General features: G+C 31.8%; 2 protein-coding genes and 1 long non-coding RNA gene across 3 annotated transcripts in view; 2 read left to right on the top strand and 1 right to left on the bottom strand.

The window, feature by feature from the left end:
* Positions 1 to 3,968, top strand: part of LOC124360507 (dual specificity protein phosphatase MPK-4-like) — a 32,950-nt gene extending 28,982 nt beyond the window's left edge. Inside the window, exon 8 of the mRNA XM_046814198.1 lies at positions 172 to 3,968. Within this exon, the coding sequence (XP_046670154.1) occupies positions 172 to 275 (104 nt within the window). The 3' untranslated portion in view covers positions 276 to 3,968. The remainder of the gene's footprint in view (positions 1 to 171) is intronic.
* A 2-nt stretch (positions 3,969 to 3,970) lies between these two features.
* LOC124360508 lies at positions 3,971 to 8,966 on the top strand. The gene is made up of 2 exons (XR_006922245.1): positions 3,971 to 5,536; positions 5,666 to 8,966. It is a non-coding gene; the product is annotated as an uncharacterized LOC124360508 (long non-coding RNA).
* A 1,269-nt stretch (positions 8,967 to 10,235) lies between these two features.
* LOC124360505 (paired mesoderm homeobox protein 2-like) overlaps positions 10,236 to 26,248 on the bottom strand; it is a 29,004-nt gene continuing 12,991 nt past the window's right edge. Inside the window, exons 2-5 of the mRNA XM_046814196.1 lie at positions 20,464 to 20,648; positions 13,152 to 13,296; positions 12,189 to 12,299; positions 10,236 to 10,716 (exon numbers count right to left, since the gene is read on the bottom strand). Coding sequence (XP_046670152.1) covers positions 10,598 to 10,716; positions 12,189 to 12,299; positions 13,152 to 13,296; positions 20,464 to 20,648 — 560 coding nt within the window. The 3' untranslated portion in view covers positions 10,236 to 10,597. The remainder of the gene's footprint in view (positions 10,717 to 12,188; positions 12,300 to 13,151; positions 13,297 to 20,463; positions 20,649 to 26,248) is intronic.

Raw genomic sequence — 26,248 nt, 5'->3', positions numbered from 1 at the left:
AAAATACCCCTTTTTTACAATACAATGTTGTTATTTATGCCAAAATAGTACTTAATTTTTTAACACACTTTTATAATAGTTAAACCTAAAAGAATTACAATCCACCATAGTATGACATTGTATACTTGAGTGACTATTTTATCGTTAGGTTAAACAATTAAAATGTTCTAGGTTGTCAATGTCCCTGTGGGTCAAAGATATCCCCTGCATTTTATCTGGTGCCTTCCAAGGTGGAATGGAGCAACATAGTTCAGAATGTACAAGTCACTGTCTAAGCTGCCACAGCTGCCAACTGTATGGACGGAATATTTCCTGTATGCTGTAGCTTATCTTACTTAGCTCCCGTTTGTACTCATGTAGTATTAGACTTTGTAGTATTTTTTCTTGTCTGAGAATATACGTTTGACATAAGATACTTAATTATACCGATTGTATTGTTTGTGCTATGTAAAAAGGGCAAACCAAAGACATAAAAAAGTTAAGAGGGTGGTGTTCTTTGTTTGGAAGCGGAGAGCCAATTTGCATTGTATATCATTCAACCTTTTATTTGTGAAATCGATAGAAGCATTTCCTCTTACATAGAAATCAATTGGTTATTCTAGTGGTATCAAAACTAAAATTTATCAAAGAGTCACAAATATCAAACGATGACGTGCTTTGCAGGTCATTTTATTTGGCTTGAAATACTTAAAACAAGACATCAGACATAAATAAATGTTAAATCAAGCATCAGCAACAATATAAAAACTAACTATTTGGCTGAAATGGTAACTCAGCCATTGTTACATTGTTGGAGGACAGTGATAAAACTGTTGTCTAGCTATTGTTATAAATATATAAAGCTTATAATAATGACCAATGAAAAATTTTATAATCTGTTTTTGTTAACCCTTTCAAAATCCCCCTTTTTTGATCCCACTTTCTCTTTTGTGGCAAATTCCTCTATCAAAATACTAGGTTGTGTACATATACAAGCTATTAACATTTCTTTTAATATGAAAAAAATTGTTGAAACTTGACAAAGAACCATAAAATAGTGTTTTTAAACACCCTGAGAAAAACAATAATATGTTTGTTATTCTAATGATGGTCAGTACGAACTAATACAAAGTAGTAGTTAGTACTTTAAATTTCTCTAGTAGCAGGATTTATATGGATTAAATTGTTTTTAGGGAAATGGTGTGTGTGGTTTTTTTGTCCTTTTTACATGACAGTAACTGATATGTATATATTCATACAGTGGAGTCTCCAAATACATGTTGTTATAATGAATTTCCTTGAAGAAGAATTTCTAATTCCTTCAAAAGTGTGTTAAATATATTACTCTAATATGAATTATTTTGGATTGTAACATTGATATAACAGAATTGTATGAGTTAACTCATTTGTTACCAATGGATACAGTATCAGTATGAGGTTTTTGTAACTCATTATCATTCTCTGTTTTTTGGTTGTCAATGTGTTAAGGTGGCGTAGTCAGTATTCAAATAGGTTAATTCTTATTAAATTTTGTTTAACTTTCTTGGTCACAACCTAAGACACCTTTCTAAAAGACAAAGAAATACATTTAAACTGTTTTGAATATTCCATGAAAAATTCTAGGGATTTTGTGAAGTATTTGGGGTTATCTTATAGTAAGGCTCGCTGAAAAATGGTTGAAAATTAGGATATGAAACTTTTTAGTTTGTAGTTTGTTTGATTGTCAAAGTCAAAGTCAAAATCTCTTTATTTGCATAGTCTTCAAGACTAGTAGAGGTGTCAACACTATATAATACATAGAAATACAGTGAAACAATGTAATGGAACTAAAGTAAAAATATTACATTAAATTTTTTGTCTTTATAAAAATAGTTGTCTCCAATTGTAAAATTCGTTCATTGAATAAAACGGTCGTTCTTGCAGCCGGGATTTTAGATTACTTCTAAAATGAAGGTGGCTTGTTGTCTTTATTTCCTCTGGTAGTATGTTCCATATTCTCTGCACCAGTGTAACTCAGTTTCTTCTCAGTGGATGTTAGTCTGTGTACTGGAAGGCAGAAGTTTCTTGCATTTCTGCTATTGTACTGGTGATATTTTAATCCGTTGCTTGCAGTTTCAAGTGCATTAATGTAGACATAGGTAGCAGTTTCCAGAATATAAAGGTTGATGACTGTAAGGATGTAAAAAAGGTCTGATTTTAAGATGGCAAAATTACTACTCACTTTAAATTACAGTTCCTCATGAAATTAATGAAAAGTTTATATTTTTTATATTTTAGGAACAGTGAATTAAAGAGCTGAGATTATGAAATTTAAAAAAAGCAATTCCAATTCCTTAATGTTGATTGTGGACAAATCTCAAGGATATAATATATAATTAAATTTATGCATTACATTTATAAATTGATCAGATAAAAAAGAAACAATTATATTTTGGTATTGTTATTTATGAAAGAAGAAATTACAGCATTGCTAAGGAAGGGTAAATTACCTTACAGGCATAGAGTTCAAAGCCTGGAAAATGGAGGTCAGGTTCTGAGATATTCATTATGTAGAAGTTATTGTTCAGCCATAAGACTTCTTTATGTAGAAAATATTGGTCATGTTTAGTCTCAATATTATAGAAAACTTGTTTTTAAAGATGTTTCATTACAATGATTTTGTTCTTATATTCATTATTATATTGAGACTCAACTGTATGTGCATATTCCATTAAATGATAGTTAGTTGAATATTATATACATTTTGACGATTGAGAATAATATTTTTATACATATTAAATTTATTTTTTTATACTATTCGTAGTTTTAGTTTTATTTAATATCACAGAAAAAACAAATAGTTATTATTGAATGTATTACATTTATAGACTTGTTATTTACTTTATTCAATGGTAATATTTTTTAAAATTTTTTTACTTAAAAGAGGAATGTTTTACGTTAAGTTTTAATATGTTGTAATTCTCAAATGACCCAAATATAATATAATACACATTCAACCATCTGACTTTGTATTGCGTCTATTTATGTAGTACTTTTTGCATTGTGAAATATTAAAGGATTTAAAATTTACTTAAGTAGGTAGGCTAGTGAACAAGTCTTTAAAAAGACACAACAATATTTTATGAAGTGCAGATCATTTACTGCCTCAAACTGGCAGTCATTTACCTCAGATGGCAGGCCATTTTGAGTGTTCTGTATCCGTATTTTAAACATTTTGTAAAATCTACATTTTTAGTACAAACCTGTATGTGTAATACATTATTGTTTTCAGGAAAATGTGGAGATAATATGATATAAAAATATTATGCATAAACCATAAAAATGACTACATGTTTTTTCTTTTTTAAGTTTTAGTTGTGAGATAATTTATGGTAATTAAAATCTGTGAAAGCCACTTTATTTCTGATTTTATCTAGTTTAAGACAATGTATAATGGTATCTCTTGAAGAAAAGTTGTAAAACCCACAAATAACACAAAAAATGCTGAATTTGTTACTATATTTAAAATTATTACAACAAATTTACTATAAATATAAGTTTTACACAAAATTTTTCCACAATAAACCATAATTGAGTGAATTATATGCACTACAATAACAATAAATAAATTAATAACACATTTTAATTTTTGAAACTTGGGAAATACCCAAGTTTGTTACTGTGGGTACAATAATTTTAAAAAAGTGTTTGCTCTTAATATTTCCAACATATACCAAAATTTAGCATATTATAGCCTGAAACAAGGCTATAACAAACTATAAAACAACATAATAAACCATACCTCTGAATATCACTAATTTTCAAAACGGCTAAATGAATACGATCTTTCTGACTAGTTTTATGACGTCACTGTGACATCACTGTTTTCAAAACAAATGTCACCATTGAAATCAGCAATTCTTTCTGTTTGAAATGGTATATAAATAGTAGTGGTAAAATAGTATTGATTTATGTACTATATAAACTGTCAAAACGTGTGTCAGATCAACATTATAATGTTGATTAACAGTTCTAGGGTTAATTGTTTTTTTTTTTATTTTTCTGCTATTTATTATTTTTAAATATTGTATATACATTTATTATTATTTTCATAGCTCTAATACTCTATTCTTGTGGTCATTAAACCTAAAAAGCTTATAACCCTAAAAGTCTTATAATCATAATGACTGGTAACACACATAAGCCAGATGTGCTGCCAGTACAAATTTACAAATAATATCAAAATAATATTTTTATGACATCAGTTCAGAGCTCAAAAATTACTATAGTTGAGGATCTATATAGGGAACAGTATATGTCATATGTACTTGAGATTTAGAAGTTCACACCCAATAAATTGATAACAGTCCTACAAGACTTTGATACTGAGTGTCTGTCAATTGTCTTGAAAGTATTACAGTGATTCATCAGTTGTTTTAAATCAAGTATAAGAAGTAGAACAAATTAGTTAAGTTAAAGTTAGATGTAGGAAATGGTATTTTTTGTCCCTGATTGGACAGAGTGCTGTGTAAACATTGAGTCTTTACCCCACATCTTGAAGAAAAAAGCCACCAAAGAATGATACTCTATGAAATACAAAACAAGCTAATAAGTTAGACGTAATTGACAGAAACGTCTTGACAATATTGATAATTTGACAGTTCAGTCAAATACAAAGCTTTATTTTTGTTCTGATACTCCATTTAACAGTTCAAGTTCAGATAACTAGTACAACAAAATTTTAGCTTTGAAAATCTTTAAACTGCCACAGTTATTACAAGAATATTGAACAATTGGACGTATATCTCATTTGAGAGTTTGTTGGTATTATTCAGCTATTTAGGTACATTTATAGATTAAGTCAGTGGTTATTTAAAGTGAACCAGATAGCTCTAATAAGTACATGTGACAGTTTTAAATGTGAATTCTTTCTTGGACAACAAACAATCAAGAATTGTTTGGAATTATGATCGTTCACGTTTATTTACAAACAGATCATTCTGTTTTCCATTCAGTTAAATTTAATACAGACGATTGCTATAAATTTACAATCTCATATTAGATTTATACTATTGCTTATTTGGTCAATTAAAAAAAGGTTAACTAATATACAATATTTGAAAGGTTCATCACACAAGCAAAACTGTTGTTCAACTGTGAAAAAATACAGTACTGTTGATGTTCACTTTTCAAGTTGACAATAACTTTGATTTGTATAGGTTCAATGGCTGTGACAGAAGCAGCTGTGATGCTCATGGTTGTCACTATAGTTGTATTTAATAATTTAATATATGGTAAGTTATTTTAGGTGTCATAGATTACAGATAAAATGTTATTTGGATGTTGAAACTTTGTTTTGCATATTAACACATTTACTGCGGCAGACGCCTTATGGTGCACAACACTAGGAAGAGTAGTTAGTCTCTCTCGTTATAGAGCCGCAGTGAAGGTGGTAACTACATGTGTATTATAGCTAGGCAGTTATTTTACAATAGTTAACATGTTGACTGCGGCAGAACCTTATGGTGTAACAGTAGGAAATGTAGTTGGTCTCACTCAGTATAGAGCCGCAGTGAAGGTGGTAACTACATGTGTATTATAGCTAGGCAGTTATTTTACAATAGTTAACATGTTGACTGCGGCAGAACCTTATGGTGTAACAGTAGGAAATGTAGTTGGTCTCACTCAGTATGGAGTCGCAGTGAAGGTGTTAGGAGCTGTTGTGCAAGATTTTTGGATCTTGAATTAACATAAGATTTTATTTTTAATAAAGCTAATATTGTGTTTTATTTTTATACTAATTAAAGCTAATATTGTGTCAAAATAAGCAACTGTGGGCCCATAGCCCCATAAAAGAACATTAAACCACCCACTTGTCACTAAGCCTATTTGGCCAAAAAAGCACATCATATTCACCTGATTTAGATTTTAAGAATTTAAGTTAATGATATTTGGTTTAATTTTTGTTTATTGCAAAATTGACTGTATCCAAAAGAGCTATATAACTTAGTTTATTCACATAAGTTATTTTATCAGTAGGTCTTATTTTTCAGATAAGTTTAAATAGTGTATTAGGATTTTATAAATTAACCCGTTAGGACTTTAACCTATTACATATTATTATTTCTCAATTTTGGTTGCAAGGTTTTACAAGAAATATAGTTTAAAAGATAACATTTACACGTATCAAACTCTTACTGTGCAGTGTGTACAGTTTGTTATAAATAAGTTAGCATTTCAACAAAGAATTTGTTAAATAAAACTAAAGTTATACACACTAATTAGCTGGGTCCATATAAGTCACACCTTTATAATTCATGTTAGTTACCATACAGAACTTCATGAAAAAATATTTGTATATTGTGTATAAACTAAACAATATGCAGCCAAAACTTGGCAGGTTGAAATTGTACAAGGAATCTCAAAAGTGAATGAAAAACAATCCAGTATACTACTTGGATGGATTCTTGATGCTTCAGAAAAAATCTATCAATGAATAACTTGAATTACATGTATGTTATTCAACCTATAATGTATAAATAAATTAGATATTTCACAAAACCCTACAACCAAAAGTTTGGGAATAAACCAGTTTAAACTTAGTAGTGACTTTTAAGGATAAATATCAAGATTGCCTTCAATAGAACCAGTCCTTAAGTAATTTAAAGCAACAATTTTAACTTTAACACTGTTTGTTAAATAATTATCCATTAAATTATTCATTACACTAGTGGTGTGCAGTGACTGAAAATCTGAAAACCTGGATATTAAAAATTGTTTCCATTAAAAATATGTTTGTCATAAATTTTATAAAAATGTCGTCTGGATTGTGAAAATAGTGTTTATAAGAAGAAAATACTAGAATCATTTCTATTTGTTGCCATTAACATGACAAAATCTCATCAAGAAAGAAAATGCAATAACTGTGGTATTTTGTTAAAGTGTATTCAATAAGAATTCTTCCAGGCTATAGTAGGGTCATTCTAGAAGCTATCTCTGTAATGAAGTCTTCAAAGCTTACCCACTCTTATAACGCAAGTCCTGGGGGAGATGGTTGAACAGTTTTCTACCCATGACCCATATACAAGAAGTAACTGTTTAGAATGTTTTATGTATATTCCGAGATCTATGTATTTGTATTTTCTTGATTGGAGCAACATGCTTGCTTAGGTATGTTTATTTACGTTTGGAAAATATCGTAGGACTCCTTCATATTATGTGATAAGTGCTTTCATTGAGTAGTATAAGGAAAGATTTTGAAAATTGTGTGCGAAGCCGCAGGTAGCAGCTAGTCTTATAAATATAAATAAATTACTAAATGTGTTCCTAAGAGCTAATCTCGGTTAGAACTGGACCAATTCGGCTAATTGAAATGCTTTTGATTGTTGCTTTTTGAAATGTTCGTTGGAAGTCCAAAGAAGGGTATATACTAAGAATAATAAAGGAAGTAATATGAAGAGAAAGATTGGTAAAGTTTCTGGGCTTAAGTATGTATGTGTATATTATTCATCGCGACAAGGCAATTTCAACTGTAGTTCTGAAAATATCTTGAACTGAAAGAATATTGCAAGAGCCGGAAGTAGACCCTTTTTGGCTGAGTAAGTTTCTGAGACCTGCATACATACATATAATTTTTGATCGGGACGATAAAAAGAACTTAAATATGACAAAGTAAATGCCTTAGATCCAAAGGAAATTAAAACTGAAGTAAACACTTTTAGATCGAATTAGTCTTTCAATCCTACTTAGGTAATATATTTTTCCTCATGTAAGGCAAACTCAACTATGGATCTGGAAATATCTTAGATTAGAATTAGATTATGAGGGTTGAAAGTAAATGGTTTTTATACTGGAGTAGATATTTGAGACCTATGTATGTATTTTCTTGTTCGGGGCAATAAGGCAAACTCAGCTGTGACGTTGGAAATATATTGCAGTCAAACCAGAAATGCTTCTTTAAGCACAAAACCCAATATAAGAATCAGTCACCTAACCTCTGATCCTCTTAACCAGGAAAACTGAAATAATATGGCCTGATGTATGCCTACTTATGATTGAAAAATATCATAGGACACCATTATAAGAAAAGAAATTTTCACTTTCTTTTTCACTGTGCACCACTTTTATGATAGTTCTTCTTATATCAATTTTACAGAGTTGTGAAGTACAGTAGATTAGAAGTATTAGCTTCTTGTGATTTACTATAAACATTTCAAATTTAATTCAAATGTAGAATTAGAGTTTTAGATCTTCGCTTTTTCATAGTTCAGTATTACATTTGACTCTGTTGTAGTGTTCCTACTACTGGTGTGGATAATGTACAAATATAATTAAACAGGATTATTTACAAATCCTAATCAGATAATGGACTAAAAAATAATGAAGGTGATTTTAAGATGGTAATTAATATTAATTCCAGTCTATATTAAATAAGCGGTATCTTAACCCTCTGTCTACCTGGGATTGGAAATTAATTTTGTCATATTGTTACAGAAAACTAACTTATTGTTACAAGCTTCAAACTGACTACCTTTATATTTTTATAACCTATATTGTTTGTTTTTTGTGTTAAATCAAATTTGCTCATGTTTAGCATTGTTGATCTTATTATTTTATGTAATTCTCAAATATTTAATAAAATTTTGGAAAAAGGATTTGGATGAAAATGTTACTTAAACTAGTAGGAAATGTAAAAGGAGACTAATTAGGAAAATACTGCAGAGTGCCAGAGAATGTCCTCGGCCAGGTAGACGGAGGATCAGGAGATAGGTTACTTCATACAGACTGTAGATATGTGCATTTAATGTGCTACACAGTTCAGTAGTACCAACACTACAACTCTGAGAGTGAATAAATGACAAAACTGTATGTGATGTATTTGTGGTGGAATAGAGTAGACATTAATAAATAATGTGTGATGTTATACACTATTTACAAAGAAGAAACTTGTTATATTCTGATTGTAATTTATCAGTGCTGTGTTATAATAAAACTATTTTGTTACTGCACTATTATTTATTTCTTTCCTTGTGCATATTTTATTGTGATGTACCTGTATTGCATCTTGTGTTCGTAAACATATACTAATTTAGAAAACAGATTTTAACTAAAGTATAACATTCTTGTGTGGTTGTCTTTATATATTTTATGCTGTTGTTGAAACAGAATATTATCTTAACTAATCTAATATTGAACAATTTCTTTTTGATCAATTATATGCCCATTTCATTCAGATATAAACTCCAAACTATATTTAGAAGGTTGCAAACTTTACAAGTGGTTATATTGAAAACTAGTAATAGAACCTGTTAAAGTTAAATATAGTTAATGATCTTTAGAAAATGAACCAATTTCTACAACCAAAAACATCACAAAACTTACTTTCTATACGGTTTTTTCCAAGTTATGTGGTGTCCAATTGCTCTTAGTGTGGGACATGTGTGAACTTATCACTCCTGGGTGACTCTAAGGTGAAATTAATTTCACTGCCCTCTTGGAGGTGCAGATAGAGAGATTAGGTTCTGGTCATGACTTGTCTCCATTTTGGCCACCCATCATTACAACCACAGTTAAATGTTACTAATGTCCCATGAATGTTGCCTAAAAATCAGTAACTTTCCCTAGGTAATTTCTAGTATTCTAATATACCATATTTAATTCCTCAGTAGTGTGCATGCTCACTACCGAACTAACAACAGGAAATATCTTCAATCACAATAAGGTTCCAAATGAACATTTCTTTTGCTGTCTCTCCTGATAAGGCTAAGGTTCTGACTGGTCCGTTTTTGGCTTCATCTACCAGTCTAAATTGTTGGCCAACACACGTAGAGTTAACAAAAAGGAAAACACTGGTCCCCAACACCAGATAAAGTGCAGACAGCAGAAGAACACAGCCCTTGCCATTATTCCATTACATTATTCCATGTGCCAGCACTCTTGCATTTTAGGTATATATACAAGAAGTTTATTTTTCATGCTTAAAGAGCCTTCAACCTTTTAAAGTGCAAGTTACAATTAAAGCAAGATACAATTCTAAAAATTGATAATTTTTGAACATTGATACCGCTTTTCTGTTATGTTGAAATATATATTGTAATGGGTATATTCCATGTATGGAAAAACATCATGGTGAATAAAAAAAATTTCAAACAGTATAATAATGTTTATTTAAAATAGAATACAGTTATAAAAATAGTCACAAGTTTTATATTTATTGTAATGAATAATTACTAAATAATTATTGTCAAAAACCCTTCATACATATTTTAACCCTTCGCCTCTAATAAAGACATTTTTCATTTCATTTCATTTACATATTTCTAAGTGCTTAGTAATTTTCCAATTCATAAAAATAAACAAGTTTACTTTTGCATAGTTTTTAAAGATATCAAAATACATGACTGTTCTTAAAATTACCCTTGGTAAGAATGTTTCAATATTAAAAATGAACAACAATTTATTTGCACTGGTTCATAGAGCTACCTTATACTACACAATGTTTGCACTCAAGGGAATAAAATTACATTAACTTTAATATTTATACATTGGTTTTTGTATCTAAATGTAATGTCTTATTTGTAAATATTCAATAATGTATTAAAGTTCTCTAACACTAAAACTAGATAATATCTATGGAAAACTACAGATGTGAGGGGTGGAGAGTGTATTCGTGTGCCCGGAAACGGAGATTTGCTATACTTGTAGATACTGTACATGAACCATGGATAGGCAGTGGACTGTATGCAGAAGTCTGTAATCCTGTGAAAATAGTTCATTTTATTTCAGTTTGAAAAGTATAATGCACCAGTAAAGAGAGAAAAGATGATATAACTTAATATGCTTATGATTAGAAAGGTACTTAATAAAAGAAAGAAGTTGTTACATAAATACATTGCTAAGAAACATTCATGGACTATAGTAGTATATTAAAATTTTAGTAAGATTTGGTTTATGTAAGAGCTATTTTACAAGTTTGCTGCAAAGCGTTCAGATTGTGTTTTTTGAAATTACATAAACCCACCAGAACTTTACTTGATTTCACTTTGGTAGACACTGGTTAGGTGTGATAGACTCTGTTGAAGTAAGAATTCTATCATGTTTAGCAAAAACATTGTATATTCAATTCTATTTTTTCTAAACAGTAAATACTCAAAACAATAAATTTAGTTTAGTTATTTACTGCTCTAGAAACAAAATAAGCTCCAGCCACAAAAGTTGAATTCATTTCTTTAGCTATATTATATTTATACATATATTATTTTGTTCTCTAAGGACAAGAAGCTGAAAAAACTCTCATTGTATTTTAGTTCAAAAAGGACCTTTGTGGTGTTTCTAGAGTGAGACGATGGAAAAAATTGGTGGTAGGGGCTCCCTCCTGTCAAAATCTATGAGAAAGGACGGTGGACATTAGTATATCTCAATCATGTCACCTTGGAAGAAGGGTAGAGCAGCTCGGTACCAGCCTCTCTAGTCTAAGTGGAGAAGGATAGTACATCCTTATGTTTAAACTAACAACTTCCTTTAACACTAAGGAAGCCCCACTAACTGTAACTAGCCTCCATAGTAGACTAAACCTATTGAATACCCAAGCACCCTAATATCTCGCCATTTGCGGTTAGTGATGTGCTGTATCGGACGTTAATAGAATTGCTCAGATTTAAGTGATACTTTGGATTTGCTGTACCTAGTGTAGGTTCAACTGGAAGATGAACCAGCCAGAAGTGAACCCTCCTGGGCTATATATTATAATATCTATGGGTTATACGAGTATATCTGTTTTAAAACAAATATTTTTCGTGAAATGTCAGGGAGAGGATGACTATAGGACCCAAGGGTGTTTGCTCTGCCACTGATGGTAGATTTTAATTATAGAAAGTGAAATTGATGTATCCACATGTTTTTATAAATTTCATTAAATAATTATGTTATTAACTCTACATTACAGGGTTATCTTTATATTAGAATAATGAATAGTTATTTTATTAAACAGATATAATAGAAGAAGTATTTTTTGTTGCAATAATCAATTTATTTTCTACAATATGCATTTATACAACAAAAGTTTTTAACACATTGCAAACGTTGAAATAAAAATATAATAAACAAGATTGTTCTCATGATCAAGAACAATAATTATAGTTCAAATGAATTACTAGTAATAATCATAAAATGGAAGGAAAATCAGATGAATCAAATGATTGCAACCACTGATAACCCTTAATCAGACTTACCGGTTGTGAGGAAAGCACATGGGGGTGGATGTGCAGGAGGACTGGACAACACTTGGTACTGAGGTGCCGTCTTCCAGGACCCATAGTAATCCACAGTGTGGCTGGGCAAACCTGGAAATAAAGGATAATTCTGTTATTGTGGCAATAAACATGTGAACAAATCTCTGGTCTTGTAATTTCGAGATTAGAATTTTGTATTTGTCTTGTTTTATAGTAAAAGTTATCACTTATTTGTGGCTAACCTGTGTAAAATATCAATAAATTAGTCTTTGCTGTGTTCAACAAATTGGATTGTCCAGGCCAACATGATTGTGATGTCTACTGACTGAGTTCATTGTTCTGTTCTGTCACTGTTTGACAAGGAAGAAAATTTTTGAAATAAATAATTCTCCAATATAAAGTTTGTTATCTTACACAAAAATTAGTCATTGATAGACATAGAATATTTCTATTCTACCATATCCAATAACTTGAACTTGATTTTGAATGTCACAATTGTTTGGTTGCAAGATAATAGTAATAGTTTTCATATTCAAATATGTTTAACTCATACAATTGTTTAAAGAGAGGTCAAAATACTTATAATTATTGTTCCAAATATTTATGAATTGAAGTGCCGGTCTAATATGTCATCGGACTTGCGCTAGAGATAGTGCAGGTTCACATCCTGTCTGTGATCACAGCACTTTATCAATACCATCGATCTTGTACTGTATTGACTGTTCCCCTCATTCTGTTTGGTAAGATCCTCACACCGTCCTGTGGCTCAGGGGGATGGGCAGAATAAGGCCTAAAGGGGATCGGATTTTTGTTTTTATAAAAAAATTTCAATGACACTAATTTCTATATAGAGATTGGTCATCCAGAGCCAAGCCTTATCTTTTTATTGTTAGCACTGCAATCTCTTATTTTCCAACTAGTTCCTTTCAGTATCTAAGAAATTCCCTCTCCAGCTCTACTCACCTGGATTAGGTAGCACTGAAGTTGTCGGACGGGCCGCTAAGCGGGGCTCCGCACTCTGAGTCTCCACGGGCCGTCCTGTGTTCCTCTGGCTCACCAATGTCCTCTCATTACGTCTAAACTTAGCTCTCCTGTTTTGGAACCAAACCTGAAACAGGAACATGTTTTGTTTTTATTGTTTGGCTCTTAACTGATAACAACTTCAATGTACCGCTGCTATAAATTCACATATTTAGTCCCTTGAAACGTGTAAGCTGCATGTATTTGCTAAAAAAAAGTATAATTTGTAAGTATAGTTTTTCATGTAAAGTTTATACTTTTTGAATATTTAAAGTAGAGAATATGTAAATTTTCGAGATTTCAATTCTTAATAACAAATAAAAAAGTTGACAAAACTCAAAAGCGTTTGGACGTGCAATAATTATACATTTTAAAATGAGACATCTCTCATAACCCTTTGGCCAAAAATAATGATGTAAAAGTTTTTGAGACTTAACATTTTTCTTATGGAACTAAAATCAAGATGGTCACTAGTACTTAAGTTGGGAGATTCAAATTAACTTAGTGCTAATATATGTACACTGTTTAAGCTACTTAGTTGTGGAGTCATACAATTGACTACAACACTGATATTGAAGTAAATGTTTTCTCATAATCCTTCCAGGCTCATACATACTGTAGTAGGTAATTATTAACACTTTAGATTATGTTACGTTTTGCTCTCCAGGGTGTGGAATAGATTCTTGTGGCTTAAATAATGATTGTCAATGCCCCTGAAGAATCAGATGTGTTATACAATTATTATAGGATGAATATTATATGCATCAATTGACATTATGTTTTCTGAAAAGCAAACCCGACCATTTTTTCTTCATCTTTTTGTTATGGTCTAAACAAAATTATAATGAGTGGAGTATTTTGACAGAAAATATTTAAATATAAATCTCAATATATTGTATGTTATGAGTTAAAAATTGATATTTTTGGAACTATTTATTTTCGATAATTGTTTAATGACTTTCATTAAAGTTAATAAACATGTTTTGTCCATTTTAGTCTGTTTTTAATTTCCACCAGAGAATAACAATGTAATAAGTATTCAATAATGCTTAGGTAAAAAAGTCTTATGAGTTAATAATTTATATTCCATAGAAGAGGAACAAGTTGTGTTATAGTATATCTTATTTTGAGACCCCCCTGTGAAAAATTTGTTATAAGAAATGTCTATAAGTACGTTTTTATGTATATATCGCTTTGATCATAGGTAGGGACTAATTTTTTGTACCAAAATTGACATTCAAGCGTAGAAATATGCACTGTATTTAGTATTTCTACATACAGATTACATTTTATAATTTTTTTAATACGATTTATAAACATTTTTTTATTTCAGGCCTATTACTTACTATTAAAAGTAGGGTTTAAGTGAGTTACTGGTGGTTTTGTACCACTAAATTAAAAAATTACATGACTAATTCTTATACACTGTACTTTTTGTATTTATTTGTGTAAAATGTTCTATGATGATGAGGCTTGATGTTGAAAGGACACTCAAAGTAAGTAAAATGGAAACCTGTATCTAAACAATAATGTTCAAAAGTTATAAAATGTTGAATTTAAGTTTTTAGAATAAATATGTGAAGTTGAGAAAGAGCCTGTAATAATGGATAGTCTGATTTTAATAAGATTGTTAGTATAGTTTTTAACACCTCGACAAAATACTTTGCTTCTGATAAGCTTTTTATATGAATTTGTTTACCTGATAAATTATGATTTTTATTTTGAAAGTTGTATTTTTTCTAAGAAAATGGTTTTTTTAAAAGTTTTTAGAGATTTTGATTTATTAAAAATAAAATCCTATACAAAACACAGAAGTTCCCAAACCTTTTCAGATTCATGGCTCTCGTAGTGTACAGATCTGTTACAGCGCATTTCATACAAAGCCATATGGGAGACTCGTCTCAAATTGGTTGAGATTTTATACAACAAAATTGGATTTTGATCACAATATTAACATTAAACAACAACATTAATTGGTTTTGTTTCATTTAACCTTTGATAATTTTTATTAATAAATGTAAAGGATTTGTAGTTACAGAAATATTGCTTGATCACTTTTATTGTGCATGAAATTGCCTAAAAACTGTGTTGAACTTTATGTTACGAAAGAAACACGGTGATTTTATTGTGTTACTATTTTTTATCATATTGTCTATTGTTTCGATTTATTAATTCATAAAATATTTAGTGTATTAGTGGATTCGTTATTAGTGCAATGTTCAACAGGAAAATATGAATTTTTATACATCTGAATGAATAGATAAATATTCATACAAAACTTCAACACTAAAATGTAGAAGTTTTTGTTTTGGTTTGAGATTTTTAGATAAACACACAAACAAATAGACAGGTATTAAACTAGTAATTTAAAACACATTCCTTAACTATTCTGAACTGACTGATGGATATAGGTGAAGTAATCCACACTCTGTATATAACTTTCTTTCAGTAAATATTACTAGGTGTGTCTGCAAGTAACTTGAATGTTGCTGCTGGTTTCAATCTATTTCTGTCTGAGTTTCTCAGTGTTTATAATTGCAAATTTTGTATGCTAGCAGCACAATTAAACATAACGTAGAACAAAAAATATAAACACACACCATTTTTAAATAAGGAAATTTATTATTGTGCTAGGTTCTACTACTAGTGACACTTGATTGTTTATGGTGTTAAATTACTTGTTCATAGTGTTGTATAACATATAAGATTTTAGTTTATAACAAATAATTTTAAATTAAAAATTTATCATGAGTTTTATAATAAAGCACTGTTATTTGATCAAATTGATGGTGGTTTAAAAATATTCTTTAAATGTAAATACTACGTTACACAAAATTGAGTTCTCATTCATTTTGTACTAAAAATGCAATTTAAAATAAAAATGTCTTCATAATAATAATTATTAGTACATAAAATATTTTTCTACATACAATTTCTGTAAAACATAAATAAAGCTTTAAAAAATCGTTCACACAGTGGTTGCTTTTTACATATGGTTATCTGAAAAACTTGTCTATAATAACATTTAAAAGAACAATTTTTAGTTTAATACAGCATTAGAGATTTTGAGAAATAGGACAATGAAAATGGCCAATTCAACTAATGTGAAGGATATTCAACAGTACCACATTTGTTCCTTTATTTATTAGTTTTCCTTACTTTACTTTCTTACAGATAGGCTATTCGTTTAACAGAGAAAATAAATAAATAAATAAATTGAACAAAAAATTGAAGGAATGCACTTTAGGCAAACATTTACAGTTCACAGATTAGTCGGCACAAAAATAAAGCAAAAATTAACTATGCTGCTTAAAACAATACTCCAATTTTAAAAGGTCCTTTGGAAAAACCAATCCAGCTAATCAAATCAAATAAAAATTAGTTATACAATGTGTTTCCATTTCCACTCTACAATTGATATTTCACACAATTATATATTTTGGAGTTATATAAATTAGAACAAAAATTGGTATATACGTTCTATAGAAAAATTATAATTTATTATTTTATAAGCTAACTGTTCTTGTTAATTTATAATTTTTGGATTATTGATATCCGTTTAACTTACAAACTGTTTATGTATAAATGAATATGTTATTGCTGTTATTATTAAAATTGTTGTTACTCTGGTTAAGTAATGATGTGAGACGAGAAACATCAAGTGATTTAATGTTATTGAAAAAGTGGTTTGATCAGAATGTCCTTTCCTTAAATATAACTAAAACTAAATTTATGCCAATCTGTCTAAATATTGTCAGATTATGTTTTAGACTATCTGATCATACATAGTTGTGGAAACCACAGCAACAGTACCTGTACTTGGGAAGCAATGGATAAAATAAATTCATATAAGTATCTTGTAGTTATTTTTAATTTCTGTTTGAAATGGTCAGATCATATTCAATATCTCAAACAAAAGACACGAAAGTATATTTTTACTTTTAAGAACCTAAGGGATATTCTTGCTGTTCAAGAAATAAAAATGGTTTACTATGCATACTGCAAAATCATTATAATTTCTTGGGGGATAGCTTACAAATCTAATTCTAATCCTTTGTTCAAAGTGATAAATGATAACAGTAGCTTTTAAAGAATTTCATAGATTTCCAACTTCTATATTATTTTAAGAAACTAATATATTTACAATAAGACACCTTTTTATAACATTAATTTCTCCTTAATTCACGTATATAAAAATTTATATGATTTGTTTGATATAATTCAACACATCTGTAACACACTTATTGAAGATCTACAGGAGTTCTACCTCTGTAATTAACTAAGTCTTGCCAAACACCAATTCTTACTTAGCTCAATGCTTTTTATAAATATCAATAAACAGTTTCCAAATTGTAGCTTTTTAAATGAAATTTGTACATTTATTTTAAAAGAAAGGTTAACCAGTTTTCACTGTCTGTTAAGGATGCAGATGGAGTGCTGTCTAAAAACTACTATGGACAGTCTAACCCTAACCTGTGTATGGCCACCCCTCCTTTCCTTCATTGCTCGTTATCACTGACAGTTCCATTTTAACCTGCTGCGATCCTGCCATCACGCTTTTACTATTACAAATCACATTTACACAATTTTTACATCTTTCGTTGCTATTTTAAATTTATTAATGTTAAATATCCAATCCGTTATTAATTTTAGCAAGAGCAAATGGAGTCTGGACACAGACATCATAGCACATGCAGGCTAATTTCCCAAGGACAATACTTGTCTTTGTGGGGCTTCTTCTCTTTTTTCTTGCATTTTAAACTACCTTCTGTAATTTTTAAAATTATTTTCAATTATACAGATTATTTGTTTAGATTGCAATATTGTATAGGTAATAAAAAATCAATTCATTCATTTATTCAAGTATAATAGTTACTTGTATTTTGACTTCTTTTACTAGAATTTCTATTATTGATGAATCTCTACAAACCTTGTTTTACTAGTTACTGCTAAGGCGGTATTTTAATATAAAAAGGTAGAGGGTGTCTTATTTTTCTAGGTGAAGTTAAGGCTAAGAGATCCTCTCTAAAACTTATGTTTTTGTGAATATCTAAATCTGTTTTGCTATAATTTATTCTTTGATTAATTTGCTTAAGTTTAATAGTTACTCGTAAAAAATGTTGACACTATTACGTAGCGTTTTAAAAGTCTTTAAATAAAGACGCACTATAAGAATAACTTTATAAATTATTACACTCTGTCTTCTACTACTAGTGACACTTGATTGTTTTGATCTTGTGATGTGTTTTCCACAATAAACCATCTTAGGTGAATCAAGCGTAAGATTTGCTAAAATGATGTATACAGTAAGTGCGATAGAATTAACGGAACTAGAAGTTCTTCTTCTTAGGAGGAAGTGAAGACACAAGATAATGGGCTTTGGTGTAACGGTTGCTCAATAAATTCGATGATCTGTGCCACCGGTCGTACAAAGACAGCTGGAATGGTTGTGTGGGTTGTTGTGCAGGCCAATCTGAGCAGTAACCAGGAGGACAGAGGCGGTGTTGTGGTGGTGATAGTGGTGGCAGTGGTTGGAGGCCGAAGATGTGGGAGGCAGCGGCGCGGGTAAACACTGCCAGCTGTGTCTGTGCTGTCTGCCCGGTCATGCGATCTGCACACGGTGACACATGTCCCGTACATCGCCTCCGATTAGCTTACACCCGGCCAGTCTGACACTCCAAAGGTTACTACCAGAATGTTCCAAGGGCTTCTATTTCCATAGCTCAATGTTGTAATCAAAGAGATTACAAATGATCAGCAACAATCTGCATCAATACCAATGACATGACTTTTTGGGCGTCTTAGGTAGCCTAATATTGATTTTGAAAACAAGAACGTTTTAAACAAATAAGCCTTTATTCGAATTTACTTACAATTTGTACATGGAATCTGAAATACTTAATCAGCTAAGTTTACGTATTAGTATTAATCTTCTTCATAACGAGAATAAGAATCTGTACTAGAAAAACTGAAAATCATACCATATACAAACCAATAATAAGCTGCAATTGGAAACTGTTGTTATCGAAAATATACAAGTGCGCTTGATGTACAAGTAGAAATGTAGAAGGAAAGAGGATTTTTCCGGATATTTGCCATCGTTTAGTGAAAAAAAAATCAGTAACACTACGTTTCGAGATCTGCAATCTGATCTCTTCTTCAGGTAAATAACTAACCTATTACATAATTACAAACTAGGTCAAAATAAACAAATCATACCAAAGCGTTGTGGCACGCCTAAGTCAGGAATAACAACCACCATGTTATTTGTCAACTCCACTAACTCTAAAACATGCACTTAAAAAAACTATACACAACACTAATCATTAAAACTGAACTACAAAATACAGGTCACAATACGTCTGCATTCGTCTACGAACCACCTACGACTACTCGAAAATTAGTGTTACTGATTTTTTGTTTCACTGAACAATGGCAAATGTCCGGAAAAATCCTGTTTCCTTCACAATCCTTCCATCGTCAAAAATAAACTTTAAACATAGAAATGTAGAACAACAGAATTGTCTACATGCTACTGAGCATTCTACGAGGATCAATAAAGTTGCAGGTGGCAGTTTCCCATTATCAGTAGATGAACATCGCGCTTAGGGAAACCATTGACGGCCAGATAAAATGATTATTTCAAAATACTGACAGTAGTATGACAGTCGAGGTCAGAATTACAGTGACAGCTATTCGAAATGATTTTCTAACCAATATTCTGACAAAAGACTGAAATGAACAGAACTTTTAGGGCATAGGTCATCCATCAGAAGATCAGTATTTTAAAACAATGTCAAATTATTTCATCTTTTAGGGTCTAGAGTCAGAATTCACTTGAAACCGATTTGTTGTGTTTGTAATCTGATCTAAATGTTTCATAAGACATAGTTTTAAAAATAATGACAAAGTTTGCAATTAGATTTAGAAGCAAACAGTAAAATACACTTCCTTGTTGTTCATTTAGAGAAAACTTCAACCCTGAAAATGAGTATTCTCTAATATTCAGGGTTTCTCAAAGAGTACTGATGAAAATACGGGCTGTGTTTGAGAAACATGCTTTGCTTGACCTGACTCTCAGTCTAACTGTCGTTGTCATTATTGAATTCAGATTCATGGTCCTTGACTTCGCTAAACATTGTATGTATCGTGCGGTAGTGCATATTGAAACAAGTACTACAAATTAAAAGATTTGGAGTTTTGTAGAGCTAAAAGAACTAAAGCTACAAGTTAACCATTGTAAGTACAGACATACCTGCACCCTGGCCTCGCTGAGTCCCACACGCCGCGCTAGCTCCTCTCGCACGAAGGCGTCCGGGTAGTGCGTCCTCTCGAACACCTTCTCTAGGGCACCTAGCTGCCCGCTACTGAACGTCGTGCGGTTGCGGCGGGGTTTGCCTTTCCTCCTGCTGTCTTCACTCTCCACGCCGAACTCTTCTTCTGAAATAGGGATGACAATTAAACAGTTACATATTCATGCAAATCAGTGCCCTCCCCATAACATTCAACTTTATTTGGAAAATGACTTGATATGGTACAAAGAGCTCCTCAGTGACGTGTACGACGGGCGAGATCAGCCAACGTCAGGCACAGAGGTGAACGTCTATATTGTTTAGTCGAGCGGTGCGGCAGTAAAGTGCTAGAGTGAGAGTGGCAGCCGCACACCGTCTGTCCCGGTGACAAATCGGCTGCTAATCTGAGACGTCCAAACAGAATTAGCCGCGGGCTTTACGAGCCCTCCTTAACCCGCGTCGCTGCTGCTGCGTGGCCCTTGACCGTGTCTTTAGTCTGCTCTTATATCTCTCTTACACTGTATCAATCGTGCCCTCTACTCCTCTCAATCTTGTCAGCTGGACAGACATTTATGGAATTTAGTGTTTTTATCAATATGTAATAAGCAATAATTTTTATACATATACAGTTAAAATTGTCGAATCACTGACTGATTGAAGACGAGGCCATTCTTAGAATTTTAAGACCAATGCCCAGGTTCTGTCAAACGGGGTGGGCGATCAGTAAGTAAAAATTACAATTGGAGGAACTATTCTTTGAGTTCTAGTTTAACCTAAACGAAATACTATCCAGTAAACCGAAGAACAATTTAAATTGTGGAAAGCAGAGTTTTGACACTATACAAGTCAGAGGTGTCATTGACTGTTCTTAGCAAATACCAACATGTGACGCCGATGACCCAAGTCATGAGTCATGCCATGTCAAATTTAAGTAATGCTTTATTACTAAGTTCTGTTAAACGGGGTAGGCAAACGGTGTGTAGAAGTAAAAATTATATTTTTTAGGAACTATCGTTTGAGTCCTAGTTTAACCGAAACGAATGCTATCCAGTATATTCAAGAACAGTTTAAATTGTATATGCCAAACAGTGGGTGCAGATGTTTGACTCTGCGCAAGTCAGAGGTGTTAGTGACTGTTCTTGACAACGCTGATAACCCAAGTACGTATTGAAGTAGTGCTTTATTACTTGGTTCTGTTAAAAGGGGTGGGCGATCGGTGTGTAGAAGTAAAAATTATATTTTTTAGGAACTATTGTTTGAGTCCTACTTTAAATAATCGAAACGAAATGTTATCCAGTAAGTTCAAGAACAGTTTAAATTGTATATGCCAAACAGTGGGTGCAGATGTTTTGACTCTGCGCAAGTCAGAGGTATTAGTAACTGTTCTTGGCAATTACCAACCCCACCGATGACCAAGTACTAATTTAAGTGATGCCTTATTACTAGGTAGGATAAACTGTTTAGTATTAAGTATCACTAATAAAAAGTCCAAAACCAATGGCAACAATTGGAGATCCACTGTTTTACATGAAGACCAAACAACGGATATTTGGTCTTTGCTATAACGGCAAACGCTTAAGTACAGCTGTCCCATACCAAATCTAGTTATTTCACCACGTCTTCGGTGACCTGTTTAGTTACGAGACTTTTATTTGTAACTATCAGTCATCCAGGTCAGCCAGATTGTACAATACACATCATTGCCGTTTTCTTTAAATTTCCTGTTCATTTCGCTATTGTTCTGTACAAGGACTGAACAATCAAAATTCATTTCACCTAGTCTCAACTGCATGTTTAACTTTGGAAGGTCGTTTGATTTAGGAAAATGCACACAATTGTACTGAAGAAGGCCGTGACTGGAAGCATTAGTAAGATGTAGATCCACGCATACTATTAATGAAGGGGGGTAGTAGGCCTACATCCATGCTTATGAGAAGCCTTTCAAGAAGCCGAACCTTCTAATAATGGAACAAACGAGCGGGATATAGATTGTTTTTATAAATCTTTCAAGAAAGGAAATAAAAATATGAGCAAGCCATGTTTGTTTAAAGAATACGTAGAAACAATATACGCAAGGTTGGGCTTTAATGAAAACAAAACACTGATTAAAAAACAAACTTTTGTAAAAAAGCCGATTTTATTAAATCGGCGACATTCAGTAATTGGAAACAAAAATAAATTGTATGATACACAACTGAAGATTATTATCACAAACGAACTTCTAGAAATTTCACATAGTAGTTAGATTTTGTATTTCTCATGTTTTTAATTTCTATTAGCCTGCAAACTCATTGCTTAGACTAAATTACGTTTCATTGTTTGATCGAGCTGACGTTTAGCACATAAAGCCAAACCCCTGGGTTTTTACGTCATAAAAACATTCAAAGACCAAATTACCCGGGATCCGTCCCACTGATCTCTACAGTTGAAGAAATGCATTAGTGAATAGTCAAAAATTTCGTCACACGTTTATAGTAAACTTTGCATCACTACAGTGGTTTTATTAATAATACGTTTGTGAACAAAAGTTGGTGATCATTACGTATATTATCATTTATTGATACTATTGTTCTGTTTAAAATGTATAGAACGCGTGTTCGTGTTTTATACTTTCATCACACATAAACATATGATTAGACTAGGACTAAAGCAATCCCTACAGACAACTAAAGCAGGAAATATGTTCGATTGGAATACATCAAAATCACCTTTAATACTCTAGTTGATACAGTAAAAACATTAATACAATTCAGTAGGCCTACTTAAATTTAATAACGTGTAGGCTTACAAACCATAACTTTCTGACGTGTAAATATTAACATGGGAATAGATTTGTTAATTGTCTTTGTTATTACTTGGTCAATAATAACCTAAGTGCTTTCCCCAGCATTTTTAATAATAAAACGTGATTAAAAAAACTATTACAATTAATATGTCATAATTTATATTTCTTACTATTGTGAAAGGTTGTTTAATTTTTATCTAAAAACCTGCAGGAGGTGATAAAATGGTTCTACATATCTGTATGATGAGACAGATAATTAATACAAAACTAAAATTTCAAACAACATTTGAACAATATTGTTACCATAGTAATAATGATTTAAAAATTAATTAAAAATACAAACTTGAGGGTTTAAATACCATTAGATGTTGTGTCCCCTTTAAGTTGAAACTACACAAACCTGCCGAGCTTCATTATATTTTACGCTTTTGATGAAGTGAAATAATATTTTGCTGGTATTCATATTTCAACATCATCGATCGCTAGACATCAGAGTTCCTTGTATAACTCTAAGTTAAGAGATACATCCGAAGCCTCACACTTCGCTGCCTGACATCACCTGCGAGAAGTAAAGAAATTGATTGAGACCCTTAAATCCAAAGTCTCGCACTTCACTTCCATCATCACCAGCTATAAGTGAAGGAAATTTTGAGCGAGATCCCCTAAATCCAAAGTCTCGCACTTCACTTCCATCATCACCAGCTATAAGTGAAGGAAATTTTGAGCGAGATCCCCTAAATCCAAAGTCTCGCACTTCACTTCCATCATCACCAGCTATAATAAGTGGAGGAAATTTTGAGCGAGATCCCCTAAATCCAAAGTCTCGCACTTCACTTCCATCATCACCAGCTACAAGTGAGGGAAATTTTGAACGAGATACCCTAAATTCAAAGTCTCGAACTTCACGTCTAGTCATCACGTGCTAGAGTGAAAAAGGTTTGAGAGATATCATCTGAATCCAAAGTCTCACATTTCACGTCCAGTTATCACCTGCTAGAAATGAAGAAATTTTGAATGAGATCCTTTAAATCTAAAGTCTCGCACTTCACGTACAGTTATCACCTGCTAGTAAAGGAGAAATTTTGAATGAGATCCTTTAAATCTAAAGTCTTGCACTTCACGTCCAGACGTCAACTATGAGAAGTGAAGAAATTTTGAGTGAGACCCTATATACTCGTAGATTCAGTGATTTGATTTAGTGTACTCTACATAGTCAGCTGCTTCAAAATGATCTGTATACGAGGTAAAAAAAGTAAAGTAAAGATTTCTTATTTTACAAGGCAAAGTTGGGGCTAAGAAGCCCTCTCTAACCCTTAACCTGGGGACCAACGGCTTAAAGGTGACTTCCGAACTACCACCTATGGCCGGGCAGGCGGGCTGCTTGCAAGGACAAGATCGCTCAGCGGTCACCTATCCAAGCAGGTGTCTCGATCTTGGGTGTGTGACAGGGTGGTGGAGTGTACATTTTTATCTTTGCATTGTGTTAATTAGTCTTGACAATACATAAGTAATGAAACGGGTAATACTTTTTGAATGGTTATGTTCTCAAACTAGAATCATACTCTCTTAAAAACGTGCTTGTTAAATTTACAGTTAATTCACAGCTTTATTTGACAGGAAATATGTTAATGAATTGAACAGAGAAGGATAAGATTGAACAAAGAACTTTCTTTAGCTATGCTTAGTTTGCATTTTTGCGTCAAATTTTAGCAGAGTATGGCACTAAGAAGCTGACTAGCATTACTTTTCGTACAAGTGTTGTAGTTCACAATCTATTCTCATGTTTTGTTCATTTGTATTACAGGATGATAACTCCAAAAAAGAAAACAAACAGGATTCAACAAAATATAAAACAGCACAAAAATCAGATCTATATATTCGCTGATACTTTCTATATAGAAAACACTTCAATCAGCTCCAAATATGTCCTTTTCCGAGCATCGTCTGGATTGCAACATCTCTGTAACCGCGGCCTCTGTTCAGACAACGGTTGCATAATAAAAATAATAGCACAAGCATCTGTCAAGCGTCACACAAGACTATTTCTTGTTGAAAAACTGAACAACAATCATTAAATGTTAAATATTGAAGTAGCATTGTTTAAATACTAAGAGAAGATCAGGTTAAAGTCTATGAGAATAGGACTAAGACAATGCTTGCCCCGGGCGCTACTGACCTTTTATACGCCCCTGGTTATACATGGATAACTCAGTATCGTGATAAATATTTGAACTGCAGATCATCGTGCACCGGTTTACACGTGTTTGACGATAGCACATATTTTATGTACTTACATCATAATATTATTTTCATTTGGGCAAACAGTGATCTTTACCAGTTTCCATCCGATTTTGGTAAGAAATCAACAGTCTTTGTTCAAACATTGATTTTTAAACTAAAGGTCTACTTCATTGTCTATTAATAAACGGGTGTAACTAAGAAACTATAATAGGAGTCAATGTTGATTCTACTTCATTTCTTCATTCATGAGTATTGTACTATTTGTCAGTGTCTGGAATTTAGTCAGAATATATACATAATACTTATTTTTGCTCCTTACGACTGTTATATTTAGAACAAGAGCACTCTAACTGCTCGATAATTACTTGTTGACTGCAAACTGTTCAGTCTTTTGTTTCCGGTAGAAACCATATTTTATTTGCGTGCTTTAAGTTTGTCAACTAATATTGTAATGTACGATCGGTTTCACGTCCATATCTAGTTAGTTACTGTTAGTGATATACGTATACGGCAATCTGTATTTTTAATTTTAATTTTTATTTAATGTATCTACAACTACGTATTTATGGTACATTTTAATACATGGTTATATTATTAAAATCATTCACACTGACGATAAATTATAAAACTTGTTATCAAAGAAGTCCATGTGGAATGTCTATAGCCTAATTAAAAGAAATAAAAGTGTTATAAATTTCAAACAGTTCTTGTGCTCTTCTGAA

The sequence above is a fragment of the Homalodisca vitripennis genome, chromosome 4, assembly GCF_021130785.1.
Source record: "Homalodisca vitripennis isolate AUS2020 chromosome 4, UT_GWSS_2.1, whole genome shotgun sequence".
NCBI classification, from domain to species: Eukaryota; Metazoa; Arthropoda; class Insecta; order Hemiptera; family Cicadellidae; genus Homalodisca; species Homalodisca vitripennis.
The sequence above is the reverse complement of the archived record's forward strand: the minus strand, read 5'-3'. Positions and strand labels throughout refer to the sequence as shown.